This window comes from Podarcis raffonei, chromosome 2, assembly GCF_027172205.1.
Source record: "Podarcis raffonei isolate rPodRaf1 chromosome 2, rPodRaf1.pri, whole genome shotgun sequence".
Taxonomy (NCBI): Eukaryota; Metazoa; Chordata; class Lepidosauria; order Squamata; family Lacertidae; genus Podarcis; species Podarcis raffonei.
This window is the reverse complement of record NC_070603.1, coordinates 25,171,562-25,196,204: the sequence shown is the minus strand read 5'-3', so window position 1 is coordinate 25,196,204 and position 24,643 is coordinate 25,171,562. Positions and strand designations below refer to the sequence as shown.

Here is a 24,643-nt window from a genome sequence, read left to right as displayed (position 1 = left end):
CGTACTGAGTTTTCCTCTTTGAGGCTTCCATACCAAGTTTTCGATTTTCAGTCATTTTGGAACTGAAATGGTCTTTACAGAATGGATTACTTTCGAAAACCGAGGTACCACTGTATAGTGGTACCTCAGGTTAAGAACTTAATTCGTTCTGGAGGTCTGTTCTTAACCTGAAACTGTTCTTAACCTGAGGTACCACTTTAGCTAATGGGGCCTTCTGCTGCCGCCGTGCCGCCATGGCACGATTTCCGTTCTCATCCTGAAGCAATATTCTTAACTTGAGGTACTATTTCTGGGTTAGCGGCGTCTGTAACCTGAAGCGTCTGTAACCCGAGGTACCACTGTAATTGAATAGGACGTCCTTGCTTTCATCAGAGAAATACCGGAGGCTATGGGCTTCATTGTATACAACCCTGAATGTGGGAATGTGATTTATCTGAGGGGCTGATTTTGTGTGCACCTTCTTTTCCATGTGTGCATCAGGAGACACAAGATTTACAGAGAGGAGCGCAACCTCACCTCGGACTCAATAACGCAGCTCAGGCAAGAGGCAAGCTGGCTCCAATTCCACTTGGGAATCAACCGCTATGCCTTGTACCCACGGTCTAGCCCTCCGATTGACCAGCTCCTCCGGGACACGCAAAACTTTGGAACCATCAGCGCTGGTAAAGCTTCCTTTCTGAGAAGGATTAAAATTTACAGCATGCAATGCTTTGAAAGAAAATGTGATGAAAATGATGTATAGGTGGTATATTACCCCTGTAAAATTAGCTAGAATGTATAAAACAAGTAATAAATGTTGGAAATGTAAAGAAAAGGAAGGAACTTTTTATCATATGTGGTGGGAATGTAAAAAAGTGAAAGACTTCTGGGAAATGATATATAATGAGATGAAAAAGATGTTGAAATATACATTTATTAAAAAACCAGAAGCATTTTTACTTGGCATTGTAGGGGATGATATTAATAGACAGGATTGTAAGTTGGTTTTATATGCAGTAGTGGCAGCAAGAATATTATTGGCACAAAAATAGAAGGAAGAAGAATTATCGACAAAAGAAGAATGGCAAATGAAATTAATGGACTATGCAGAATTAGATAAATTAATAGGAAGGATTTGAAACCTGCGGGACCAGAGATTTTTGGAAGACTGGAGTAAATATTTGAACTATTTGAAAAGAAACTGTAATAAACAGATTACGCTAGTAGGATTGCAAGAAGTTCTGTAAGGAGGATTATTTGAAACATTGCAAGAAAGACTATGATGAGAATTATTAGTTAAGGACAATTAAAAGTAATAGAGAAATTAAGAAATGCAGAACAAGCGATAGAGAACGGAAAATCTTCAGAAGTTGTTGACGGAAGTCTAAAATATTGTATAAGAAAAGAAGTTATGTTAAATGATTGTTGGAAATGATATGTTTAAAAAACCCCAATAAAAGGTAAAGCTTCCTTTCTGAACTGCCACCTCCACCAGATCATGAACTACAAGCGCAGAGCAAGCTTGGGTGAATGCATGCCTGATTAGTGGCCGGGTTACTTTTTTCTTAATGAAATGCCACTGCAGCCAGCTACCCACTAATGTGGATAGGGAAATCCTGGGCTTTAAGGGGCTCCCTTTGTCTTTAATTAAACACTTCCCGTTTGCACATTCAGTCCATTTTATTGCTTTCCGATGAGCACAAGTAAAGAGAGACAACAAAGGGGTAGTTTGTTAATTGCCCTTGGAAAAGCTTCCTTTAATTATCACAATGTCCATTACTGTCCCCATGAAAGGGAAGCACTTTGATTACTGGTTTCCTCCCATTATTATTGTTTCGGTCTCCATTTTTTTGGTAGCTAATAATATCATTTTGCTATAAAATAGAGGGAAAGGTCATTAGAAGAAAACACATATGAAGACCTGCTTTTGAAAGCCCTCTTGATTACAAAAGCAGTTTCCGCCACATGACATAGTGGGCTGCTCTGGTGTTTTAGCAATTAAACCTTGAATGCATCCAAGAGTGGGCCTCTAAACCTGGCTGTGGATTTTACCCTCTCCCCACCATTGAAAACTCCCCACCCTCTCCATGCCAAAATTTCCCATACAGTGGTACCTCAGATTAAGAACTTAATTCGTTCTTAAGGTCCGTTCTTAACCTGAAACTGTTCTTAACCTGAGGTACCACTTTAGCTAATGGGGCCTCCTGCTGCCGCTGTGCCGCCGCCATACAATTTCTGTTCTCATCCTGAAGAAAAGTTCTTAACCTGAGGTACTATTTCTGAGTTAACGGAGTCTGTAATCTGAAGCATCTGTAACCTGAAGCGTCTGTAACCCGAGGTACCACTGTAGTGCTCTTGTCATGACTAAAGGAGACCCAAAATATGCTCCCCCTCCCCCCAAAAAATCATCATCGTGCAGAGTGTCAGAAGACCTTAATACCCCCTGCTAGGACAATTACATGAGTTCTATCACACACCGCATCTCCTAAAAAAAAGCATTCCTATTGGGTGATCCTGAAGCTCATGGCTTTTCGTTTTCATTCCAGATTACAGCCAGGACGAGAAAGCATTGCTGGGTGCCTGTGACTGCACACAAAGTAAGTCAAGTGCCTCAGTTTCTACGAATCACAGGAATAATAAAACCATAGAATCTTAGAGTTGGGACCCAAAGGGTCATTTAGTCCAACCCCCTACAATGCAGGAATTTCATCTAAAGAATCCCTGACAGCTGGTCATCCAACTTTGTTTTTAAAATTTCGGATGAGGAGAGGAAAATTGGAGAAATTTTAATAACAGCGTTCTCTATTAACATGGCCATTAACAAAGCCATTACATGGATTATTAGTTTGTGTTTTGTGCCACCCTAAAATTAACTTTGATCTGCTGTTGCTGCTGCTGCTTCCTTCCTTCCTTCCCTTATTCCATAGATATTATAGGTTTTGTTTTGCATTTTCTTACGCTCTGTAGGCAACCACCTCTATATGCAAATATATCTTAATTACGTTGTGAATATTACAAAAACCGAGCTGGGTCAGTAATCCAGAATTCTTTTAATCAGCTTGGCGTACATGGAAACGAGCCACTTAAATTCGATGGAGAGCCTTTGACCCAGAACACTTCAATCAAAGTTATGCCCCTAAATTGAAATTTTCATATTCATAGAACAGCAGCCTGCTCTGGCAAGGCATCCCTCATTTCCTAGTGGAGTAGTAGGCAAAGTCTAGATGCTAATAACGGGTTGGAACAGAAACGCAGAGCAAAATGAGCTGCTGGTTTCAGTCCCTCTCACACCCACCCATACCTGTAGTGTGTGTGGCTTGTCTCTTTAAGAAGCAGGCATAGCCTGTAAGAAGAAACTCATTTCCCAACCTTGGGGGGGGGTAGTCCCCCCCTAGTTAACTAGGAACTAGTTGAAACCTCAGTCTTGGATATGTAGCAAGTCCCCCTGTTATACAGAGTGCTGTTCTCCTGAATTCAACACAGCACTAAGTGGGTTAGGCATTGCAGAACAAGGTCTGCTCGTGCAAAGGGACTTTCCCCCCTCCTCTCTGTGCCCCCCACATTAGGGGTGTCATTGAGGAATTCAAATCTGCTTTTAGCTTCATAAGTCTACATTCGATGAAGAAACATATAAACTGCATTTGGAAAACCAAAGGATTTTAATTTTACCTTCTTAAAATGTCAGGTAATGCTAAAATATCATAATCATAATAATAATGTTGTTGTTGTTGTTAAGTGTGTGTGTCTAACAAACACTAAAAGTATTTGGCAATCATTTTTTAAGGATTTCTATGCAATTTTACACACATTTTGCTTACCAAGCAAAGCTAAATTATATTAATTTAACCAAAATATAATTTGAATTCCCAAGTCACGTAACAACTTTTGAACAACTCTGATTTTTGGAATTTGAAAGTTGAAGAATTCAGTACACCCTACCTCCGCATGTACCCTCAGCATGTTTTAGGGCAGATTTAGGGGGGGTGGGGTGAGGAGTGAGGGGATAAAAGCCCCATTGCATGAGTGGAGCTCATTCCAGGCAACAACTTAGTTGAATCCCACCTGAATAACTTGCCAGGTTAACACTAAAGAGTTTCCGTTTTCTCAAAAGTCTGTTTGAACAATGAGCTGAGCGTCTCGGTTTCACTTTCCAGTTGTCAAGCCCAGTGGTGTGCACCTGAAACTTGTTCTGCGGTTCCAGGACTTTGGCAAAGCCATGTTCAAACCCATGAGGTAAGCTCAGTTCACCTGAAAACATTTGCCTAGCCGTTGCTGTTATTTATCTTGTTTGGTTTGGTGTGCATTTTCATCATGATGACACCACCATGAACAGAGGGGAAAGTGCAATGGTAAATCCTGGGTGGTATTCAGTGGTGGATTACAGAAGGGAACCCTTTAGTGGGACAAGAGAAGAGTTTGAAGAAGAGTTTGGATTTGATATCCTGCTTTATCACTACCCTGAGGAGTCTCAAAGCGGCTAACATTCTCCTTTCCCTTCCTCCCCCACAACAAACACTCTGTGAGGTGAGTGGGGCTGAGAGACTTCAGAGAAGTGTGACTGGCCCAAGGTCACCCAGCAGCTGCATGTGGAGGAGCAGGGAATCGAACCCGGTTCACCAGATTACGAGTCCACTGCTCTTAACCACTACACCACACTGCCACTTTCACTGATTTTCCCCACTGCCCCCAGCAGTACCCTACACCCCCTTTAAATATGCTTCAATCTAGAACAGATTGGTGGGGCAGTACAAAGTGCTGCAAGGGGGAGTGCTAAAAATTGCCTGCCTCCCTCCTCGTTCTGCTAACAGATTGTCTTCTGTCAGAGGACCTTCACCAGTAGATGTCAACCATTCTTAATAAGGCACAAAGTTAAGGAATAAGGTTGTGGGCAGAGAATTAAATGCAAAAAGAAAGAAAGACGGGAAGTGTATTGGAGCATTCTTGCTTTGAGGGAACAGGACATTAGCTTTCCCTTTCCACTCTGGCACGAGTTGGTAACTGGAATCAGTTCTTCCACAACAAGGGTGAGGAAGATGTTCCTGGACCACAGCTCCCTTCCTCACTGGCCATTGGCCATCCTTGGGGGGAGGTTGATGGGAGTTGGAGTCCAATAATATCTGGAAGGCCTTACTCAACAAAGAGAGAAAAAGAAAGATGGAGGAAAAGCATACAGCAAGTGTGAGAATGAGGTATGTTTACTTAATTGAAATAAAAATGAGAGCTGCCACCTGAGCAACTAAATCGTAACTGTTTAGTTGTATGAGGTTTTTATTTTATTTTATTTTTTAAAAAAATCAATTGGATTTTCCCCCTCTAGAGACTGAAAAAAATGCTTCTCATTTTTAGATGATGCAGCTTTATGTCACAGCAGGAGCCATCTTAGAAGAGGCATTCCCTTCGTGTGAGAGAGTACAAAATGACTCTTCTAAGATGGCACCTGCTACCCACCCACAGGTTTTGTAAGCACTTGCTTGGCAAATAATATTCTGATTATATATATATTTTTAATTGTCAATTCTATCATAGAGGTGCTCCTGATGAATCAGTCAGCAGAGATTACTAGTTAGAAAATTTAAAAAAAAAAACAAAAAACCACCAACAGCCCACTAACATTAATTGAACACAATTAAAGTTAAGCTAAGGTTGAAGGAGGCCTTATTATTTTTGCAGCCCTCTTGTGCAGACTTGCCTCACCTTTAAAAAAGGGGGTAATAGGTACCATTTTTCTGTATTTTAGAACTCTAAGCACAGAGACACGTTAACACAGAGATGATTTCACAGTCGTCTGTTCTGACAATCATTTGTCCTCCTTCTCTAGTTGTACCATAAATACTCTCCTTGCACTCAGGAGGATGTCAACAGTTATGCAGAAGGAATCTCCTTTCTCTTAGTGACCCCTATCTTCCTTTCAGACAGAAACGAGATGAGGAGACTCCAGAAGACTTTTTCTATTTTGTTGACTTTCAAAGGCACAATGCAGAAATAGCTGCCTTCCACCTCGACAGGTAATTTGATGCTCTTGCTCACCCCTTCTTTGGACATATATTTGGGGCCTAACCTTACTTCAGGGAGAAGAAAACAAGAGCTGCAGTGCTCAAAAGCCCAAGGAATGGTAGTGTTGTCATAATAAGAGATTCCTTAAAGGTAAAGGTAAAGGTACCCCTGCCTGAAGGCCAGTCGTGTCCGACTCTAGGGTTGTGCGCCCATCTCACTTAAGAGGCCGGGGGCCAGCGCTGTCCGGAGACACTTCCGGGTCACGTGGCCAGCGTGACGAAGCTGCTCTGGCGAGCCGGCACCAGCGCAGCGCACGGAAACGCCGTTACCTTCCCGCTATAAAGCGGTACCTATTTATCTACTTGCACTTTTAGGGGTGCTTTTGAACTGCTAGGTGGGCAGGAGCTGGGACCGTAGACGGGAGCTCACCCCGCTGCAGGGATTCGAACCGCCGACCATACAATCGGCAAGCCCTAGGCGCTGAGGATTTACCCACAGCGCCACCCGTGTCCCCCAGAGATTCCTTAGGAGAGGGGATTTAGGGATCTGCATTCAGATTTCAACAATACAGTGGTACCTCGGGTTACATACGCTTCAGGTTACATACGCTTCAGGTTACAGACTCCGCTAACCCAGAAATATTACCTCGGGTTAAGAACTTTGCTTCAGGATAAGAACAGAAATTGTGCAGTGGCAGCAGGAGGCCTCATTAGCTAAAGTGGTGCTTCAGGTTAAGAACAGTTTCAGGTTAAGAACAGACCTCCAGAACGAATTAAGTTCTTAACCCGAGGTACCACTGTATATGATGTCTGTTTCAAGCTGCCCATAGTATGCCTTTCCTGGTATATGCGTTCTTGTTTTGGGAGCAAACCATTTCAGTGGCAACAGGGATAAATATGGGCATCTGGGATCATCAGGAAAGTCTATGGCAGCTCAGTGGTGGAACATCTGCATTGCATTCTGAAGGTGCCAGGTTTAATCGCCACCATAACCAGGTAGGGCTGAGAAACACACACACACACACACACACACACACACACACACACACACCCCTGTTTGAAACTCTGGAGAGCTGCCAGTTTGTATAGATAAGTGTTGCTCAAAGTGTTGCTCAAGGCAGAATCCTTGAGCTGGTGGAACAGGTTTGTTGGATCCCACCTAGGAGAACAGAATGCTGGACTAGATAGGTATTTGGTCTGATCTTATGTTCTGAAAACACGCGCAGGCCAGAGGAGCTGCCACCAGCACAGACGGGGAGCATGAAGCAAATTGTCTGAATTTTCCAGCACTTGTCACAATATGTTCCTTATTTTCAAGTATCGCTCCCTACTCCAAACTGTTCCAGCTCCACAGGACATTACGTACATCCCTGGTTTTACACTCCTGAAGTGTGAATCTTTTCCATTTCCTAATAGAAACTGTAACCGGGCCATCCCAAAAGCTAGATCAGGCTTGCACAACATGTTTTTGCACCACATGTTAAACACCAGCTTATGTATGTATGTGGCAGCCTATTATGGGCTCAATCCATCTCCTGCTTTAGTTGCCTGTCAAGACCCTGGCGGGCTGCAAAAATATGGCTGCATTTGGCTTGGTGTGTCTCACCAAGTCCTCAGTCAGACCCAAGCCAAGCTTTTGTTTTGTTTTTCTGTTGAGCAACAGGCTAAAAAGCGAGTTCCAGCCGACTTGGGGGCATTTTTAAGTGGCTTCTGTGCCAGTATTAGTCAGTCTGCCTGGTGGTTACTGACTCACCAGCCAATAATGTTTTGCTCTGCTGAGAAAACACCACCAAGCCCACATAGCACCATTTGCAATTTTCGGTGGTTTGAATCAGCCTAGGCAGTAGAAATATATGTCCCACTAGGAAGGGTCTTCCAAGAGTTTGCAGGTTGTGCAAAGCTCTCGCATGCACGGCACATACAGAGCGTCCATCAAGAGCCTTTCTGAATTGCCTCTGCACCGACGGCAACAATAGCAAAATGGCGGCACAACAAGTGAGGCTGCAGCTGGTCTGCATATTTGTAGACTATACACAGTTGAGCATGAGCATGCAGGAGATGTGCCAAGACACAAAGAGAGGGCATGTTTTTGGATGATGGGCCACTAATGGGGACTGAAGAATGAAGAAAATCTTCATGGAGCTGCTTAAGTTGACTGGCTACACACACAAACACACACACACCAGTGACTCTCAAAATATAATGTGCAATTTGGAGGCATAGGAAGTTGTCTTCTACCAGTGTTTCCCAAACTTGGGTCTCCAGCTGTTTTTGGACTACAACTCCCATCATCCCTAGCTAGCATCCCATCAAAGATGATGGGAATTGCAGTCCGAAAACAGCTGAAGACCCAACTTTGGGAAGCACTGCCCCTGTACTGCCCCGGGTTCCTCTAGCTCAGGATTGTCTACACTGACTGACAGAGGCTCTCCAATGTTTCAGGAAGGGCTATTTTTCCTCGGCCCTGCCTGATGAACTCGGGCCTTTCTGCATTCAGAGCAGAATGCTTTCTGCTCTACCACTGACCAATGGGCTTTCCCTTAAGACCTGTGATGATCAAGGCTCCCTGGTGACTTAAATATTAACAACAGCAGTGAATATTTTCCTCCACTTAACAGCACAGGACTTGATGCTTTGCAGTTGTTTGCTCTTTGAGCTGCGTTATCAAAGCTTTGTTTTACTAAGTATTTGGGAACACACACACCCCTTATTATTTTTTTAAAGTAATCTGATGCAAAGGTAGACATGACTGTTCTTCTTTCAATAGGTATGTAGAATTTCAGCAGGAGGGGGGAAACCACCCCTCATTTATTCAACTATTAAAGGCAGAGGGGTCTTCCCTCTCCTGAGCCACTGGTTGTCCCAGTCATGTTGCACCTATTCTCTGGATACTTGGAACGCAGGAAGTGTTTTTATGCCAAGCCAGACGACTGATCCATCCAAATCAGCCTTGCCTACAGGCTCTACACTGAAGGACAGCAGCTCTCCAAGGTTTCAAAAGGGTCTCCTTCCTGTTAGGTTGTGAGTGAACATATCAGACGACACAGCGATTTTTCAAACAGCTCTTGTTTATTCACAGGCCAGGACAGAACTGAACTAAAGGCTTCAGCCAGCCTGCTTATATAGAGCTCCACTAGAACGCAACAGTAACCATTTTCTGTAACTATCCAATCACTGAACGTCACTTTCGATCCCTTATTTGCATAACTATCTACAGTATCCCCCTGCTGGCCCAGGGTGAGAACTTCAGTACTTCACTTCCAATCCCTGCCCTGGAATTAAAGTGGGAGATCTTCTGCCCGCAAGGCATGCTCTCTGCCATCAAACTACAAATAAAAACCATGAGCTACAAAGGAAACGGCTTATTTGGGGATATTTCACCTCAAGTCACATTTCTGCCCCCAACTTCTGTTGCAGAAATTCATCATACAAAAAGGATGAAAGTTGAGGTCCGATTTAAGAAGAACTGAACCTATGAATCATACATTTTTATCAGTCAGCTGAGTGCCTCTCTACAAAGGAGGGCGAAGCTTCCTTTTTCTTTTTCACCCTCAAATCTTGGCAGTGAAACGAGTGTTTTGGCCTTGCACCATCTGTCATTTATTTACTATGATTATTCTAAATTGTCCTGAGGCTTAAAACTGTTCCCTTATCTTGTAAAAAGGAAAGAGTTGTCCTTTTCTTTACTGGCAGGAAATTTTTAGAAACCGGGTGTTGGGCACAAAGCGGGCACAGCCTTTTCCTCGGTCAACCCCTTCAGTCATTAAACTAGATCACATTCCAGCTTTGCTGAGGTTCTGTTATGTGGGGCACTTAGCACACAATTTAATCTTGCCCGGACTTAATGGACAATGCAATGTAAGCCCACAATGTAAAATCTAGCTTCACAATTCTCAGCTGGCAGTCATTATTCAAAATAATCTAGTTGGGAGAATAGCCAGCGCTTCACTAAATCCAATAAAAGTAATGTAATATATAAACCACGTTGAGGAATGCAGGGAACTTTAAAAGAATGCTCTGCAGGAAACAGAATTGGCACATTCTTCTTCACACACAGTAAACTACAGATAATGCCATCGTAGCAGGCAGACCCATTTGGCTGGATTCCTACTCAAGAGCGTACTAAATATATTGGATCAGCTGGCCAGATCTGGTCTGGGGAAGTGTGCTCAGTTTTACAATGGGATGAACAACTCCCCCTGCTATGGATTAATGGGAAGAGTCTGCTACTTCTGTTTACTCTAAGAAATACAGTCGTACCTTGGTTTTCGAACAGCTTAGTTCTTGAACGTTTTAGCTCCCAAACTCCGCAAGCCCGGAAGTGACTGTTCTGGTTTGCGAACTATTTTTGGAAGCCGAACATCCAACGGGGCTTCCACAGCTTCCGATTGGCTGCAGGAGCTTCTTGCAGCCAATCGGAAGCCGTGCTTTGGTTTCTGAATGTTTTGGACTTCTGGAACAGATTCCGTTCGACTTCCAAGGTACGACTGTACTTTCCTAGCTGTTGCCTCCCTTCTCCCCACTGCAGAATCCTGGATTTCCGCCGCGTCCCTCCAGTGGTTGGGAGAATGATTAACGTTACAAAGGAAATCTTAGAGGTCACCAAAAATGAAATCCTGCAAAGTGTCTTTTTTGTTTCACCAGGTAAGTTTCACCTGCGCTATCTGCAGAAGAGGAAAACAACAGCTTTCCAGAAGCTGTGGTTTTAAGAGCTGCTTCAAACATGACACAGATATCTCTTCTACGTAGGAAAAAACATGCACAGTGCAAACCACACAGTGTGTGTGACATGATGATTGCCCTTGCATCTCATGCTGTGGATACCATGTGCTAGGAAGCTCTGGCATATTTGTTTGTTTGGAAAAAATGGATGAACTGGCCATAGCTTTCCAGAGAGTGTACATGCAGCAAAAACAGTACAAACAAGATCAGCATTTGTGATAAAAGCAATTTTTCTTTTAAAGACTAGTATTTGCCCAGGACATTTGTCACATTTGAAGTGGCCATTGTACTCCTCCATCAGGAAGAGTGTGGCCTAGCGATGCTTGCTCTGCTTCCTTAATAAAAGGCAAATGATTTATACGATTTAAAGAGAAATGTTTGCTCTGTTTTGCTCTGCTTCCTGGCATCTAGCCTTGTCAGTGATAGGGGACCATGCTGCTACTGCCTATCCCAAATGTTCAAAAAATCACAAGCCACTCCACAAACCGTTGTGATTTATGAAGTGTATAAATAAAGGTGGGTTCAAAATGATGCCTCATATGTAACTTAAGATGTTATTTCCCCTGTGATCTTAATGACATATCGCTTTAATATGAGAAAATAACTGATCTCATGTTTTCACCAAGGTCCCCCAGATTCTTAAAACTGTGCAGCACTGCATTAGCCCTCTCACTCACAGATTCTGCTCTCTCTGCAGCCAGCAATGTTTGTTTCTTTGCCAAATGCCCTTATATGTGCAAGACAGAATATGCCGTGTGTGGGAATCCTCACCTGCTGGAAGGATCCCTCTCTGTTTTCCTGCCATCTCTCAACCTGGCACCAAGAATCTCCATCCCAAACCCATGGATACGATCCTACACCTTTGCTGGAAAAGAGGAGTAAGTGGGTAAATGAATCTCTCTCTTGGCCTGCCCTTAACTCATATTCTTATTTATATAGCACTTGAAACTGACTGCATATTTTGCAGTATTTCTTGGGCTTAGCAGTCCTTCAGACGTCGGAAGTATTTCTATTTTACGAAGGTTAAACTAAGGGTGTCGTCCTAAGCATGTTCGGCTTGCTTCACCAAACTATCGTATTGCTGTTTCACTCAAGATGCTGCTGGCGCTGTGGTCTAAACCACTGAGCCTAGGGCTTGCCAATCAGAAGGTTGACGGTTCGAATCCCCGCGACGGGGTGAGCTCCCATTGCTCAGTCCCTGCTCCTGCCAACCTAGCAGTTCGAAAGCATGTCAAAGTGCAAGTAGATAAGTAGGCTCCGGCGGGAAGGTAAATGGCGTTTCCGTGTGCTGCTCTGGTTCGCCAGAAGCGGCTTAGTCATGCTGGCCACATGTACACCAGCTCCCTTGGCCAATAAAGCGAGATGGGCGCTGCAACCCAGAGTCATCCGCGACTGGACCTAATGGTCAGGACCTTTACCTTTCACTCTAGAACGTGCCTGAGAATGACTTTACTGAATGTTTAGAGAAGAGGCACAGAAGACCTGTTCTATCTCAGAACAAGTGCCTGGTTGAGAATCACCACTGTTCTTTGGTGCAAGAAGCATAAGCTTTTTTCTATCGATAGAGCACTTGGGCCCCACCCATATCCCTAACTTTGGTTTGTTAATATCATTTCAGAAAAGCATGGGTATGTTGTTCCTTTTACCTACCACTGCCAGAACAAAACAGGCCGAGATCTGATGCCACCAGAAGTATCATTGGCAAACTCATTCCCACACAGAAGAGATTGACAACCCTTCTTGAAAAGTAGCTACCTGCTCAAAAGCACCACAGACCAGGTTTCCCCAACGGATGGTGTTTGGCCACAACTCCCATCAGCCCCAACTTGGTGCCCTCCAGAAATTGTTACACCGCAACATCTGGAGGACACCATATTGGGGAAACCTGGTGTTGTATATCCTTACTAAAGAGCCAGTGTAATAAATGCAGGACTAGTTCCCGACTATTTCAGAAAATAGGGAGGAACTCCCAGAATAGTTGTGCTAGCATTCAACCCCTTCCTTTGGCATTTCTCGCAGATGGGAAGTGAATCCACTCTACTGCAACACAGTGAAGGAGATTTATCCTTACAGCAGCGGCACTCGGCTACTCAATATCATCGACATGGCAATATTTGACTTCTTAATAGGTAAGTGGGAAACAGCAAAGTAATAATTAATCTCATGGATCTGACACACTGTCGCGGATGTTGCAAATGTCGCTTGCTATGTTGAAACCAGATGGCTTGTAAATAGTTTGGCAGCACTGGTAGCATGTTTTCTGCTTTGAGATCAGCTTGTTTCTAGCCGTTATGCAAAAGTTTTAAAACACCAGTGACCAGTATGTCAGCTTCGCCTTTGAGCCAGTGCCACCAACTGGGCTCAACCACTTCAGCCCCGACTGGGCCAGGCGAGCTGGGGTAGCACTTCCAGAGACCCTCTTCTGCAGGAACAGGTCTAAGTGCTGAGGACTCACAACTCAGAGCTGTGAGCACCGAACTCACTTCCAGAAGACAGCAGTGCACAGCAGAGTATAGCAGAGCATAAATCACTCGGACGACAGCGCTGAAGAATATCTTCTTTTATTCACTACAGCTACTGTACTATACAAACTATACACAAATGGAGACGCTGGACTGCACTGAGTGTTACAGCTGCTTTCTGCAGTGACCTTATCTACACAGAGATAACACTCAGTCCCCCCCCCCCTTTGAAGTGAGGCTGGAGCGGAATAAGTAGCAAGCACAATCCTCCCCCTCCTCTCTGGAAAATCAGCAGATTCTTGCAATGGGAGGGGTGAAATCTCCTCACTGTATGCATCTAGTTTGCTAAAGGCTTATAAAGCAGAAATGGAATAATAATAATAATAATAATAATAATAATAATAATAATAATAAATATATTTATACCCCACCCATCTGGCTGGGTTTCCCCAGCTACTGTGGGCGGCTTACAGCACATAAAAAATTGTAAAACGTTAGATATAAAAAAATTCCTGATACAGAGTTGCCTTCAGATGTCTTCTAAAAGTCAGATAGTTGTTTATTTCCTTGACATCTGATGGGAGGGCGTTCCACAGGGCTGGCGCCACCACCAAGAAGGCCTCTGCCTGGTTCCTTGTAACCTCACTTCTCGCAGTGAGGGAACCACCAGAAAGCCCTTGGAGCTGGACCTCAGTGTCCAGGCTGAACGATGGGGGTGGAGAGACTCTCTCAGGTATACTGCTTAGGGCTTTAAAGGCCAGCACCAACACTTTGAATTGTGCTCGGAAATGTACTGGTTCAGGACCAGTGTTATATGGTCTCGGTGGCCACTTCCAGTCACCCGTCTAGCTGCAGCATTCTGGATTAGTTGTAGTTTCCGGACCACCTTCAAAGGTAGCCCCATGTATAGCGCATTGCAATAGTCCAAGCGGGAGATAACTAGAGCATGCACCACTCTGGTGAGACAGTCCACCAGGTGGCAGGTAGGGTCTCAGCCTGCGTACCAGATGGAGCTGGTAAACAGCTGCCCTGGACACAGAATTGACCTGTGCCTCCATGGACAGCTGTGAGTCCAAAATGACACATCACATCCTTTTTCTACTGCTGCTGCCTCCTTCTCCTTGGCCCGATCTTTCCTTTAGCTGCAGGAACCAAACAAATAGGAATCTTCTTTGCAATGACAGTATCAGGCTTGAATCCCTCCTGTTCCAGTTTGGGGCCATGGCAGAAGCAAGAGGTTAAAGCCCTCCTGGTTTAGCTCCTAGTGCAATGGTCCCACTGGAAAGCCATGGCAAGCCACTATTTTTTCAGCCTTAGCTCCTAAAGGGATGACACGAGTAAGCTTCCCTTTCTTTTGAATTGCTGCGACAAATACTTTCCCTATAGCATTCCCCTTCAAAGTGGCCTGTCTCTCTGCAGATTTCTGGCTCAATGCAACCAAAGGTAAGCAGCACTCCTAAGCTCCATTGATTTCAGTGGGGGAGTTGAAGCGCATGCCGAAGGCTCATCCATTGATCAACAGGGTTTTAAAGTGCTTAACAGCTGGATGCATCAAGCCTGCCCTCTGAGAGTTCTAGGTCGGTCCTAATAAAATAGAATGGTGATGGATCTGTTGGAAGAAAACAAGTCTAAAACGGGGGGAAACTCTAAGCGTCTCTAAGTGTTCATAACTAACATCAAGTATTTCCTCTCCTCCCTTAGCCAATGCAGTTACACTGTCATTCATTACTATCCCGCCATCTGACATGGTCTAGGCATTTCCAAACCATGTTATTTATGTCTGTCTGCTCCTATCAGGGCATCCCACTCCTTCAAAAGTAACTCAGTGGGGTTATTTTCCTGCCGTATCCCATCATGCATCCTTGCAGAACTTTGGAACAAGTAGATATCACAAGCCTATCTTATAAGCAGCCATTTGATCCAGATAAAAGCCATTTTTGTGTCTTCCTCACAGTTTCCTGCTTAGTTTCAAAGCTGCTATTAATACATTGATATTATACCTCAGATAATGTGTCTTGCATGAGAGATCTCAAACAGTTGGATTGGGTTAGGACTCTGGAACTACCAAATGTTTTTCCTTCTCTGTTTTGAAAGGCAACATGGACCGTCATCATTATGAGATGTTCACAAAGTTTGGAGATGATGGCTTTTTGCTTCATTTGGACAATGCAAGAGGGTAAGGAACCCCACAAATTGCATCTGGGACCTAAAGGGGGAAAGAGCTGGTGCTTTGGGGAGGAATAGTCCGTCCTGGGTCTCGGGAACAAGACTCAAGAAGTTACTCTGCGAGTCTTGGGATATAAATTCTGTGGAACCCCTCTTGGAAACCATGTGACCAGGCAGAGTCTTGAACTAAGGCCTGTGTTGGCTTAAACACTGATGTAACCATCATCGCCACCATCCCAGGATTCTGGGAATTGTAGGAGGAGGGTGAGCAAGAGACTTGCATTGGAAGATTCTGCAGATGCTCAGTGAATTCTGTTGAACAATCATGGCAGGTTCTTACTGAATCCCCAGCAGGAATTCTACCTCATTCATGAAGGTACACAGCACAATGGCACATGAGGACTACCTGGACACACTTTTGTGCCATTGTCATTATATAACCTTGACAAAACACAAAAATAGCAAGATAGATAAACTTTATTCGCATTAGCCAACGGCCATAGCAACATAAAACAAGCAATATATACAATTAAAAAGACAACAATGGGTAAAAAGGACAGTCAGATGACCAAGATTATTGTTCAGATAGTGGCCCTTAATCTCATTGCACCCTTGATAAACCTAGCAACCTTTGCTGTTGTCTGATCATTTTGATCTGATAAAAGAAAGAACAATGTGGCCGCAGATGGGCGGCCTGGGATGGTAAGTAAGAGTGGGGTGATGATCTCATTCCTCAGATCTTCATAAAGGGGACAGGACAGGAGAACATGAGCTACTGTTTCCAGATTACCATCTCCACATGGGCAGAGTGGTTTCTCAGTTGGAATCTTTTGGTATCTGCCCTCAAGTACGGCAGAGGGCATCACATACAATCTGGCCAGTGTGAAGGCACGTCTGTATTTTGGGATAGTTAAAATATACAAATAGCAATAAATAAACAGCAAAAGGGGCACATCTATCTGTGGACCACCAGCTTCCCCCAATCTGGTGCCCTCCAGATGAAGATGGGACTACAACTCCCATCATCCCCCATAAATAGCTATGCTGGCTGGAGAGCATGAGAGTTTTTCATCCAACAAAAAATCTTCTGGAGAGTAGCCATTAATACTCTACAGCAAATGTTCTCATAGTGCATCTAACCCACACTACATTAAAATCTGAGAGGGTCAGAAACCACAAAACTGACCGGCTGCTACAAACATTTATTTATTTAGCCCTGGAAGCAAATAAACTAATTTGAAAATAAATACTGTGCTGTTTATATTCCTAAGGCATTTGAAATGCAAATATTTGCATTGGCTTGCGGCCTAATGCAACACGTAGTGTCACAAGTCGTGTGGTAAATCCTCAGTTACGGATTTTCCCATAAATGAAGAAGATTCAGGTAAATATATCCATATATAAGTAACCTTTGGCCTCCTGTGCTTTCAATTTAAGATTTATAGTATGATTTCCCACTTCATATGACATCTGAAGGCAGCCTTGTTCCGGGAAGTTTTTAGTGCCTGTGGTGTGGTGTTTTTATGGCTTTTTTTGTTGGGAGCTGGGGCAACCCAGTCAGATGGGTGGCATATAAATAATACACCATCATAATCAACATCATCATTATTATTGAATTTCTTTTGAAAGCAGGTACCAAAAAAACCCCAAATTGGCACTATTAACCCCCCTCCCCCTCCCATTGCTATATCCCATCAACTTGATTTGCATCAAAAAGCTCAGGTTAAATTGCAAATTTTTCAGATGCCTTGGTGTGTGGTTTAATTTAGCATGTTTATTTTTCTTGTATTTAGTAGACAACATTAAACGCATTGCAACTGCTAAATTTGCCTAATTCTGCAGCATTTGCAATTGGCATCCATTCCGTGTTACAACTTGTGGATTTTTCTCCATGGAAAAATAAGAGCACTGGGAAATTTTCTGTCTCGTGTCACTCATCACTGTACTTGAAGCATTCCAGGCTCTGAAGTCTTGGGTGGTTTGGGCACACCTTTTACATTTTGTTTGTTTCCATAGTTTTGGGAAGCATTCCCATGATGAGATCTCCATCCTGGCTCCACTCGAACAGTGTTGCATGTAAGTGTCATTCCCAAGTTATTTTGGATTGAACTGAAAGGCTCAATTGCAGCTCCCTGGGCCGTAACAAGCAGGCGAACACATCTTTCACCTGGTGGCAATGGAGTGAGAGACATCACTGCACCACTTCTCACAGGTCCATTTCTGTGTCCGTCTGCAAAAGCTCCCTAAAATTGCTGGTTAGGAAAGAATGGTGGATAGTACTCTTGGGAACCGGAAAAGGGAATGATGGAAGTCATGGGAATGGTGCTTTCCCATGGCTCCCAGTGTCCCTGGGCACTTCCACAAACAACGCTCATATAGACAGGACCCAAAGGATGTCACATAGAGGAGGGAGAAAGGTTGTTTTCTGCTGCTCCAGAGAAGCGGACACGGAGCAATGGATCCAAACTACAAGAAAGAAGATTCCACCTAAACATTAGGAAGAACTTCCTGACAGTAAGAGCTGTTCGACAGTGGAATTTGCTGCCAGGGAGTGTGGTGGAGTCTCCTTCCTTGGAGGTCTTTAAGCAGAGGCTTGACAACCATATGTCAGGAGTGCTCTGATGGCGTTTCCTGCTGGGCAGGGGGTTGGACTCGATGGCCCTTGTGGTCTCTTCCAACTCTATGATTCTATGATTCAAAGCACTGCCATAGCATTTTCCAGCATCTCCACATTGCCCTGTGCCATATAAACTTGAGAAAATGGGGAGGGCTAGCCGAAAAGTCTCCTAGGAGCTACTGTGGGGCTGGGAGATCACCCCATCTCCTGCTGGTTTTGGAGTTCAGGTCATTCCCCGCCGCCCAACATTTGACAACATAATTCACTTCCCCTGAATTATTTCTAAAGCAGACTAGGCCGAGTCTGTCCATCACTCAGAATGAAGTCCCAGTTGCATGCAGACTTCAGCATTTGGATGTGTAACAGGGTGCCCACCCATTTCCCCATCAAACATGCCATTTGTCATAGCTGAAGGAAATTGAGACATTTCTTTTGATCCCTGCCAAGAACACTCAGATTTTATTGTCTTCTAAAGGGAATGAAAGAACCCAAATGCCATCAATTACATCTGTGTCCCCCTCCAGCCATTAGGGGGCTGCTCATAAATTTTACTGCCTGAATCCTCTTCAGGCTACTGCTTTATTGATTCATATAAATCAAAAGCTAGGCATTTAAAAAACTGTGTCAAGGGTTATTCATCCTCCCGTGTTCCTCTGCCCCACCACATCTTAACTATTTTCACCATACTCCCTGTGTATTTCTGTGCCCCCGGAGGTCAGTGGCATCATCCCGTATAGTTATATTGAGCCTCCAGGTTGACTTTCAAAAGCCATTATTCACACCTTACAAGAGTCCTGGCTTATAATTATAGGGTTGCCAATAAATCCTTGCACTGAACTCCAAGTCTGTGTGATTTAAATTGGCTCCTGCTCACACACCTTTCCTGAACTAATCTCGTCCTCTCAGCCACAAACTTCTGACTTTTAAATGCAGGCAGCCTGCAGCAACATCAAGCACAGGTATAGCATCCAGCCATTTATTTTATCCCTGTGTGAACAGAAAAGAGAATCAGCAATGCAAATTTCACTGATATGGAAGGGTTTTTGCCTTCCTCAGTTTTTGCATTACCAAAGAACATCCCCCAACCCCAGGTGTGCACAGATGCATTGACCTGCAAAGGTTGGTTGCAGGTTTCCCTTCTTTCCTCAACCAGTGGGCAGGTGATGGTGGTTGGTTTTTAAAGACACTTGTCTCATTTAGCTATTTTTAAACATTTGTTCAGGACACGGGTGGCACTGTGGGTTAAACCACAGAGCCTAGAGCTTGCCGATCAGATGGTTGGCGGTTCGAATCCCCGTGACGGGGTGAGCTCCTGTTGCTCGGTCCCTGCTCCTGCCCACCTAACAGTTCGAAAGCATGTCAAGTGCAAGTAGATAAATAGGTACCACTCCGGCAGGAAGGTAAACAGCGTTTCCATGCACTGCTCTGGTTCGCCAGAAGGGGCTTAGTCATGCTGGCCACATGACCCGGAAGCTGTATGCCGGCTCCCTCAGCCAATAAAGCAAGATGAGCACCGCAACCCCAGAGTCGGCCACGACTGGACCTAATGGTCAGGGGTCCCTTTAACTTTACGTTAAACATTTGTTCAGTTCCTCTTTTCTTAAAAAAAACTTTTTTGAAAAAACTCATGTCAATTCAGATTGAAGAAGAGCAGCTTGTGATTCCCATACAGACCAACCAACTAGCACCATGGACAACCAGCTTCTGCTATAAACCAAAAGAAGTGCTTGCGCCCAAGTTTGATTCTTTGAATAAGGTGGTATGGCAAAAAAAAAAGTAGTTTATGGCTCCACTGGGCTCAGTCAGAGGGTGGAACCCAATGCAGTGCAGTAAATTGATTAATGCATGTGGGGAACTAGGTCCACTTGTACAACAAGACAACAAGAGGTCCTGGGCCCTAAGGAAGTCAGATTATCCTCCACCAGGGCCAGGCCTTTTTCAGTGATGGCTCCAATCTGGTGGAATACTCTGTCGCATGAGACTAGGGCCCTTCAGGATTTAACCTCCTTCCGTTGGGCCTGTAAGACAGAGCTATTCCGCCTGGCCTTTAATTTGAATTCAGCCTGATCTTTTATTTCCCTTCTCTTCCCTTCCCCTCCCCTTTTTATGAAGATCACCTGCTCCGAGACCCCACAGCAAATTCTCCCCGGGCCTCCTCGCTGGCCCAAGTAGGACCAATTCAGCCAGCTAGCCTCTGATTGATTTTTGAATTTTATTGTTATTCATGTTTTTATACCGTATTTTATGCTGTTTTTATAATTAATTATAAAATTAATTATTAATATAATTATGCTGTTTTAAAGTGTTTTAAATTTGTTAGCCGCCCTGAGCCCGGTTTTTGAACCGGGAAGGGCGGAGTATAAATAAAAATTTATTATTATTTATTATTCTCCTTGACATGCCCCCAAACCTTTTATGGAGTTTTCTCAAAGCCTCCAGTGCAGAGTTAGGGATGCAGGGGTACACAGGAGGGGGTAGGGAAAAGCCCCATTGCACAAACGGACCTCATTCTGCACACATTACAGCTTAGTTGAATCCCAAACGACAGCTATCTATATCCAAAGTCTGGTTTCTAGATTTCTGGCTGTAAGGTTGGCAAATGTACATGCAGAAACTACTAAAAACAAGGTTGGAAAACATCTCATCTGCAGTCCCACCAGGTGTCCCAATTGTGTGCCTGTTTCCCCCAAAGCACGTTATGTCAGGAATGGGGCAGGGTACATAATGTGAGCTCCCTTACCAGCTCATGGCCTTGCTTCAAGAGGGGAAGTGTTCCCTTTGAAACTGCAGCTTAAAAAGGATAGGAAGATGCCTGGGTTTGTTTGTTTTTGCAGGCACCGGCTGAACGGGGAACTTCTTTTTGCAGTGCATACTTGCAAGAAGTTGGCTTATATGCCCCCACCCATTGCCATCAGCTGACGGGCAGGAGAAAGTAGCACTTTGCCAGTTCTGTGCTCGGCACTTCCCAAAGCGCTGGGCACTGAGCTGGCAATGCCCCTTGTGCTGTAGTTCCCAAGTACAAGAGATTGTGGCAGCCACGTGATGGACAGCTGGGTTATCTTTTGCAGCCCTACTACTTGACATCGTTTTAAGTGGAGGATGTGAGGAAGTGAATCGGAAACTTTCTCCAGTCCAAGCACCTCTGCATGTGTAACTTGACATTCATACTATGTAAACTGCTTAGAAGCCTATTTTGGCATTAAGTGGTGTATGAAATGAACAGTAATAATAAAAGCATGTGCTTTGCAACAGAGCCACAGCCCTTCCTATATCCCCAAAGCACATTTTACCCTTGCAACTTCACTGCTGAGTATCCACAACCAGCTTCCAAACATCTGGAGATGGGAGGAATGACTTTCCAGAAAGCTTAAGCCACCACGTTGCTATTATTTATAACTGAGCACAGGTCGCAGCAATGCATATTTAAGTCCATCCAACTTTCAGGAATATCTGAGACAGGGAGGTAGAATTTTGCTTTTGCATAATGAACCTTGTTTTTCCCCGTCCTCCTTCAGAATAAAGAAGACTACGTTATTACGGCTACAGCTCTTGGCGCAACCAGCCTACAAACTCAGCGACATCATGCGGGAATCCTTGCTTGAGGACCGCCTAGCACCTGTACTTACAGAACCCCACCTTTTGGCACTGGACAGGAGGCTACAGATCATCCTGAAGGCGGTGGAGGAATGCATAGAGGCTAATGGAGAAGACAATGTTGTGGTTGATGCTGAGCCCCTGGAGACAGATGCCTTTGACAGAATGACACAGCCAAGCTAGAGACCTAGGGGATAAACCAGAACCTGAACTTTTTAATTGGTGACTGTTCGCCTCTACCCCTGGACAACTGTGATTGACAAGAGGGATGGCCTCTGTCACACCGAAATCTAAACATGCTGCTGGGCAGGTGATTAAAGGCTGCACCATGGGTCTGAGTCTCCTTTACATATGCATAACCAGAAATCTTATCCCATTATCACCACCAGTGACCTTTGTGCATCTTCTCCAGGAGACCTGAATAAATGGGGCACTCTGTAGCTGCAAACCAGACATATTTTGGGTGATGATGTGGTTTCACGGGATCTGCCCATGCCCCTGTTACTTCAGGTTGCTGTGATTTTTTGCGGGGGGGACTGGGGTCCAAAATAAAAGGGGGGGGCGATGAAAGGGAAGCGTGCCTAAAAACGTATCTGTGTATACCCACATCACAATTTAAGGCTATGACACCAAGTTAGCACTCAGGGACGTTCAACAAGTGGATAACCACAACAGAAAGACCAGCAACCCTGGACAAAAGGCGAAGGGGAAAATGCCAGCATGGTGAAGTTGTGGAACTGATACTTCTCCTGGTTATAAATGGGGCAACTTACAGGGAATAGTATTGGAAGGCATGCCCTTTACCCACAAAAATACTGTTTTTTTAAAACAAACAAACTACAACCTAACATGTATCTAGGCAGCTAAATAGAAAGTTCTCTTTGCCATCTACAAAGTAATTCATACATTGTGATGCAAAGGTGGAATTCAATGTTATGCTAAGGCAAGCATGGCCAAACTTGGCCCTCCAGATGTTTTGGAACTACAATTCCCATCATCCCTGACAACTGGTCCTGTTAGCTAGAGATGATGGAAGTTGTAGTCCCAAAACATCTGAAGGGCCAAGTTTGGCCATGCCTGTGCTAAGGCAACTGTTCTATCAGCTTAAGCATTTCTCCTTGCCATAAAGAACAACCTCCCCTCACACACTGCTCTAGGGGTCCTCCCAAACAGATCTGGGGAGGGCACAGGGGAGAGAATGGAGGGGAGGAAGTCCTGTTGTGCTAGTGGGACTTTGTAGCATTGCCTTCTGCTAGAGCAGGGGTAGGCAACCCAAGGCCTGGGGGCCGGATGTGGCTCAATCGCCTTCTCAATCCGGCCCGCGGACGGTCTGGGAATCAGCATGTTTTTACATGAGTAGAATGTGTCCTTTTATTTAAAATGCATCTCTGGGTTATTTGTGGGGCCTGCCTGGTGTTTTTACATGAGTAGAATGCGTGCTTTTATTTAAAACGCATCTCTGGGTTATTTCTGGGGCATAGGAATTCGTTCATATATTTTTTTCAAAATATAGTCCAGCCCACCACATGGTCTGAGGGACAGTGGACCAGCCCATGGCTGAAAAAGGTTGCTGACCCCTGTGCTTGAGCAACAGCTTAGTTGAATCCGGCCACAGGGCTTCAGATAATCCTCAAGATCACAGCATGCAGGACAGTGGCAGTACTGACATGCAAGATATAAGGGCAAAATGCACATTACAGCAGCGACATGAAGGAGCCACTACATGAGTATGCATATAAATTCTGCCATCCAGTCTGGGCAGGTACAGTCTAAGAACTGAGCAGATATATTGAAAAGTATCAACCCCTAGCCATGCTAACTTCTCCACACACCCCAACTGCATCAGAGCAGGGAAAGTACCTATATTTTACAGTGGGAGACTTCTAAGCAGCTATAAAACAATAGTGGCTTCCAAAACAAGTATAAAGGTAGTCGAGATGCAGTGAACTCAACCTACAGCAATTTGAAATACAAATGGCACAAGTGAGACCTGCAACCGGAATTCTTACTAGCCACTGGGGGAGTGTGTGGTGTTCCCTGTGTTGATGGGCTCCAATTCCCATCAGCCTCAGTCAGCATGCTCATGGATAATGGGAGTTGTAGTCCAGCAAATACCTGGCTGGCCAGTTTCCCCACCCTTCTCTGTTGCCTCGCTCCCCAATCCAATCATCATGCTCAGTTCTCATCGGGCTATTAAGGTTTTTTTTAAAAAAAAATTCCCTTGCCCACCCCACCTCCAGAGATTTCAGGGCAGAATGAAGGCGCATGTAGGGAGAGGACGACCCGTTGCACAGGTGGAAACCCTTGTACTATGAGGACAGCTTCACTGGATACAACGCTATAGCTTCGACATTTAGGATTTCCAAAGTTCAGCTGCTAATTGATTTCCAACACCATGAAGGCTAATACATCGAAGTAAACCTTATCTGTGCATTATGTAACTCCCAAAGTTACAGGGCAACACTTGCAGTCTGTAATGGTGCCTGTCTTAAGTATTTACACCTGGGTGAAAGGGCACAATTCAGCCCTATCAGCTGCTTTGGCCAAGTCGCAGGAAGACCTTTTATCAGCCACCCTGGAAAACAGCCCAACACAATTGTTAATCTCTCATTTGAATTTTGCCTGGTCAGTGTTTTCCATTAAACATGTGATCTTATTTTCCATTTCCATTTGACCTTTAGAATTGGAATGCCTTTTCTCTTACACGGACTATGAAGTGGTATTAAATGGGTTATATTTTGTTACTTACTTTGAAAATCTTGTTGTCGAGCTCCCTCTGCTGATAGCTTCCATGTATTAACAGCTTAAGGCAAAGATTTTCCCATTCCTGAGGAGCCAAGGAAGAAGGGCACTAATGCAGTCACTTTGTGGCTGAGACAGTAGAAAAGACTAGTTTAATCAATGTCCGTGATGTAGTCTCTATTTCTTAACTAGGCTGGCATTTGGTCAGCCGTCCTAACAAAGCCCAGATTTAATGACTGCTTACCAGTTGGTCAGCAAGATGTGTGTATATTTTTCATACAATAAGAGAAACTGCAACACACACTTACAATTAGAAATTCAACTAACATGGATTCTATGTTGACATGACTGCCACTTACAACAGGAGG

General features: G+C 44.3%; 1 protein-coding gene across 1 annotated transcript in view; it reads left to right on the top strand.

Annotated features, from left to right (window-relative positions):
• The window catches only part of FAM20A (FAM20A golgi associated secretory pathway pseudokinase), a 43,970-nt gene extending 21,984 nt beyond the window's left edge, over positions 1–21,986 (top strand). Inside the window, exons 2-11 of the mRNA XM_053375390.1 lie at positions 481–662; positions 2,526–2,576; positions 4,134–4,212; positions 5,892–5,984; positions 10,501–10,616; positions 11,392–11,572; positions 12,714–12,823; positions 15,251–15,332; positions 17,339–17,398; positions 21,455–21,986. Of these exons, the coding sequence (XP_053231365.1) occupies positions 481–662; positions 2,526–2,576; positions 4,134–4,212; positions 5,892–5,984; positions 10,501–10,616; positions 11,392–11,572; positions 12,714–12,823; positions 15,251–15,332; positions 17,339–17,398; positions 21,455–21,716 (1,216 nt within the window). The 3' untranslated portion in view covers positions 21,717–21,986. The remainder of the gene's footprint in view (positions 1–480; positions 663–2,525; positions 2,577–4,133; positions 4,213–5,891; positions 5,985–10,500; positions 10,617–11,391; positions 11,573–12,713; positions 12,824–15,250; positions 15,333–17,338; positions 17,399–21,454) is intronic.
• Positions 21,987–24,643: the final 2,657 nt, after the last annotated feature.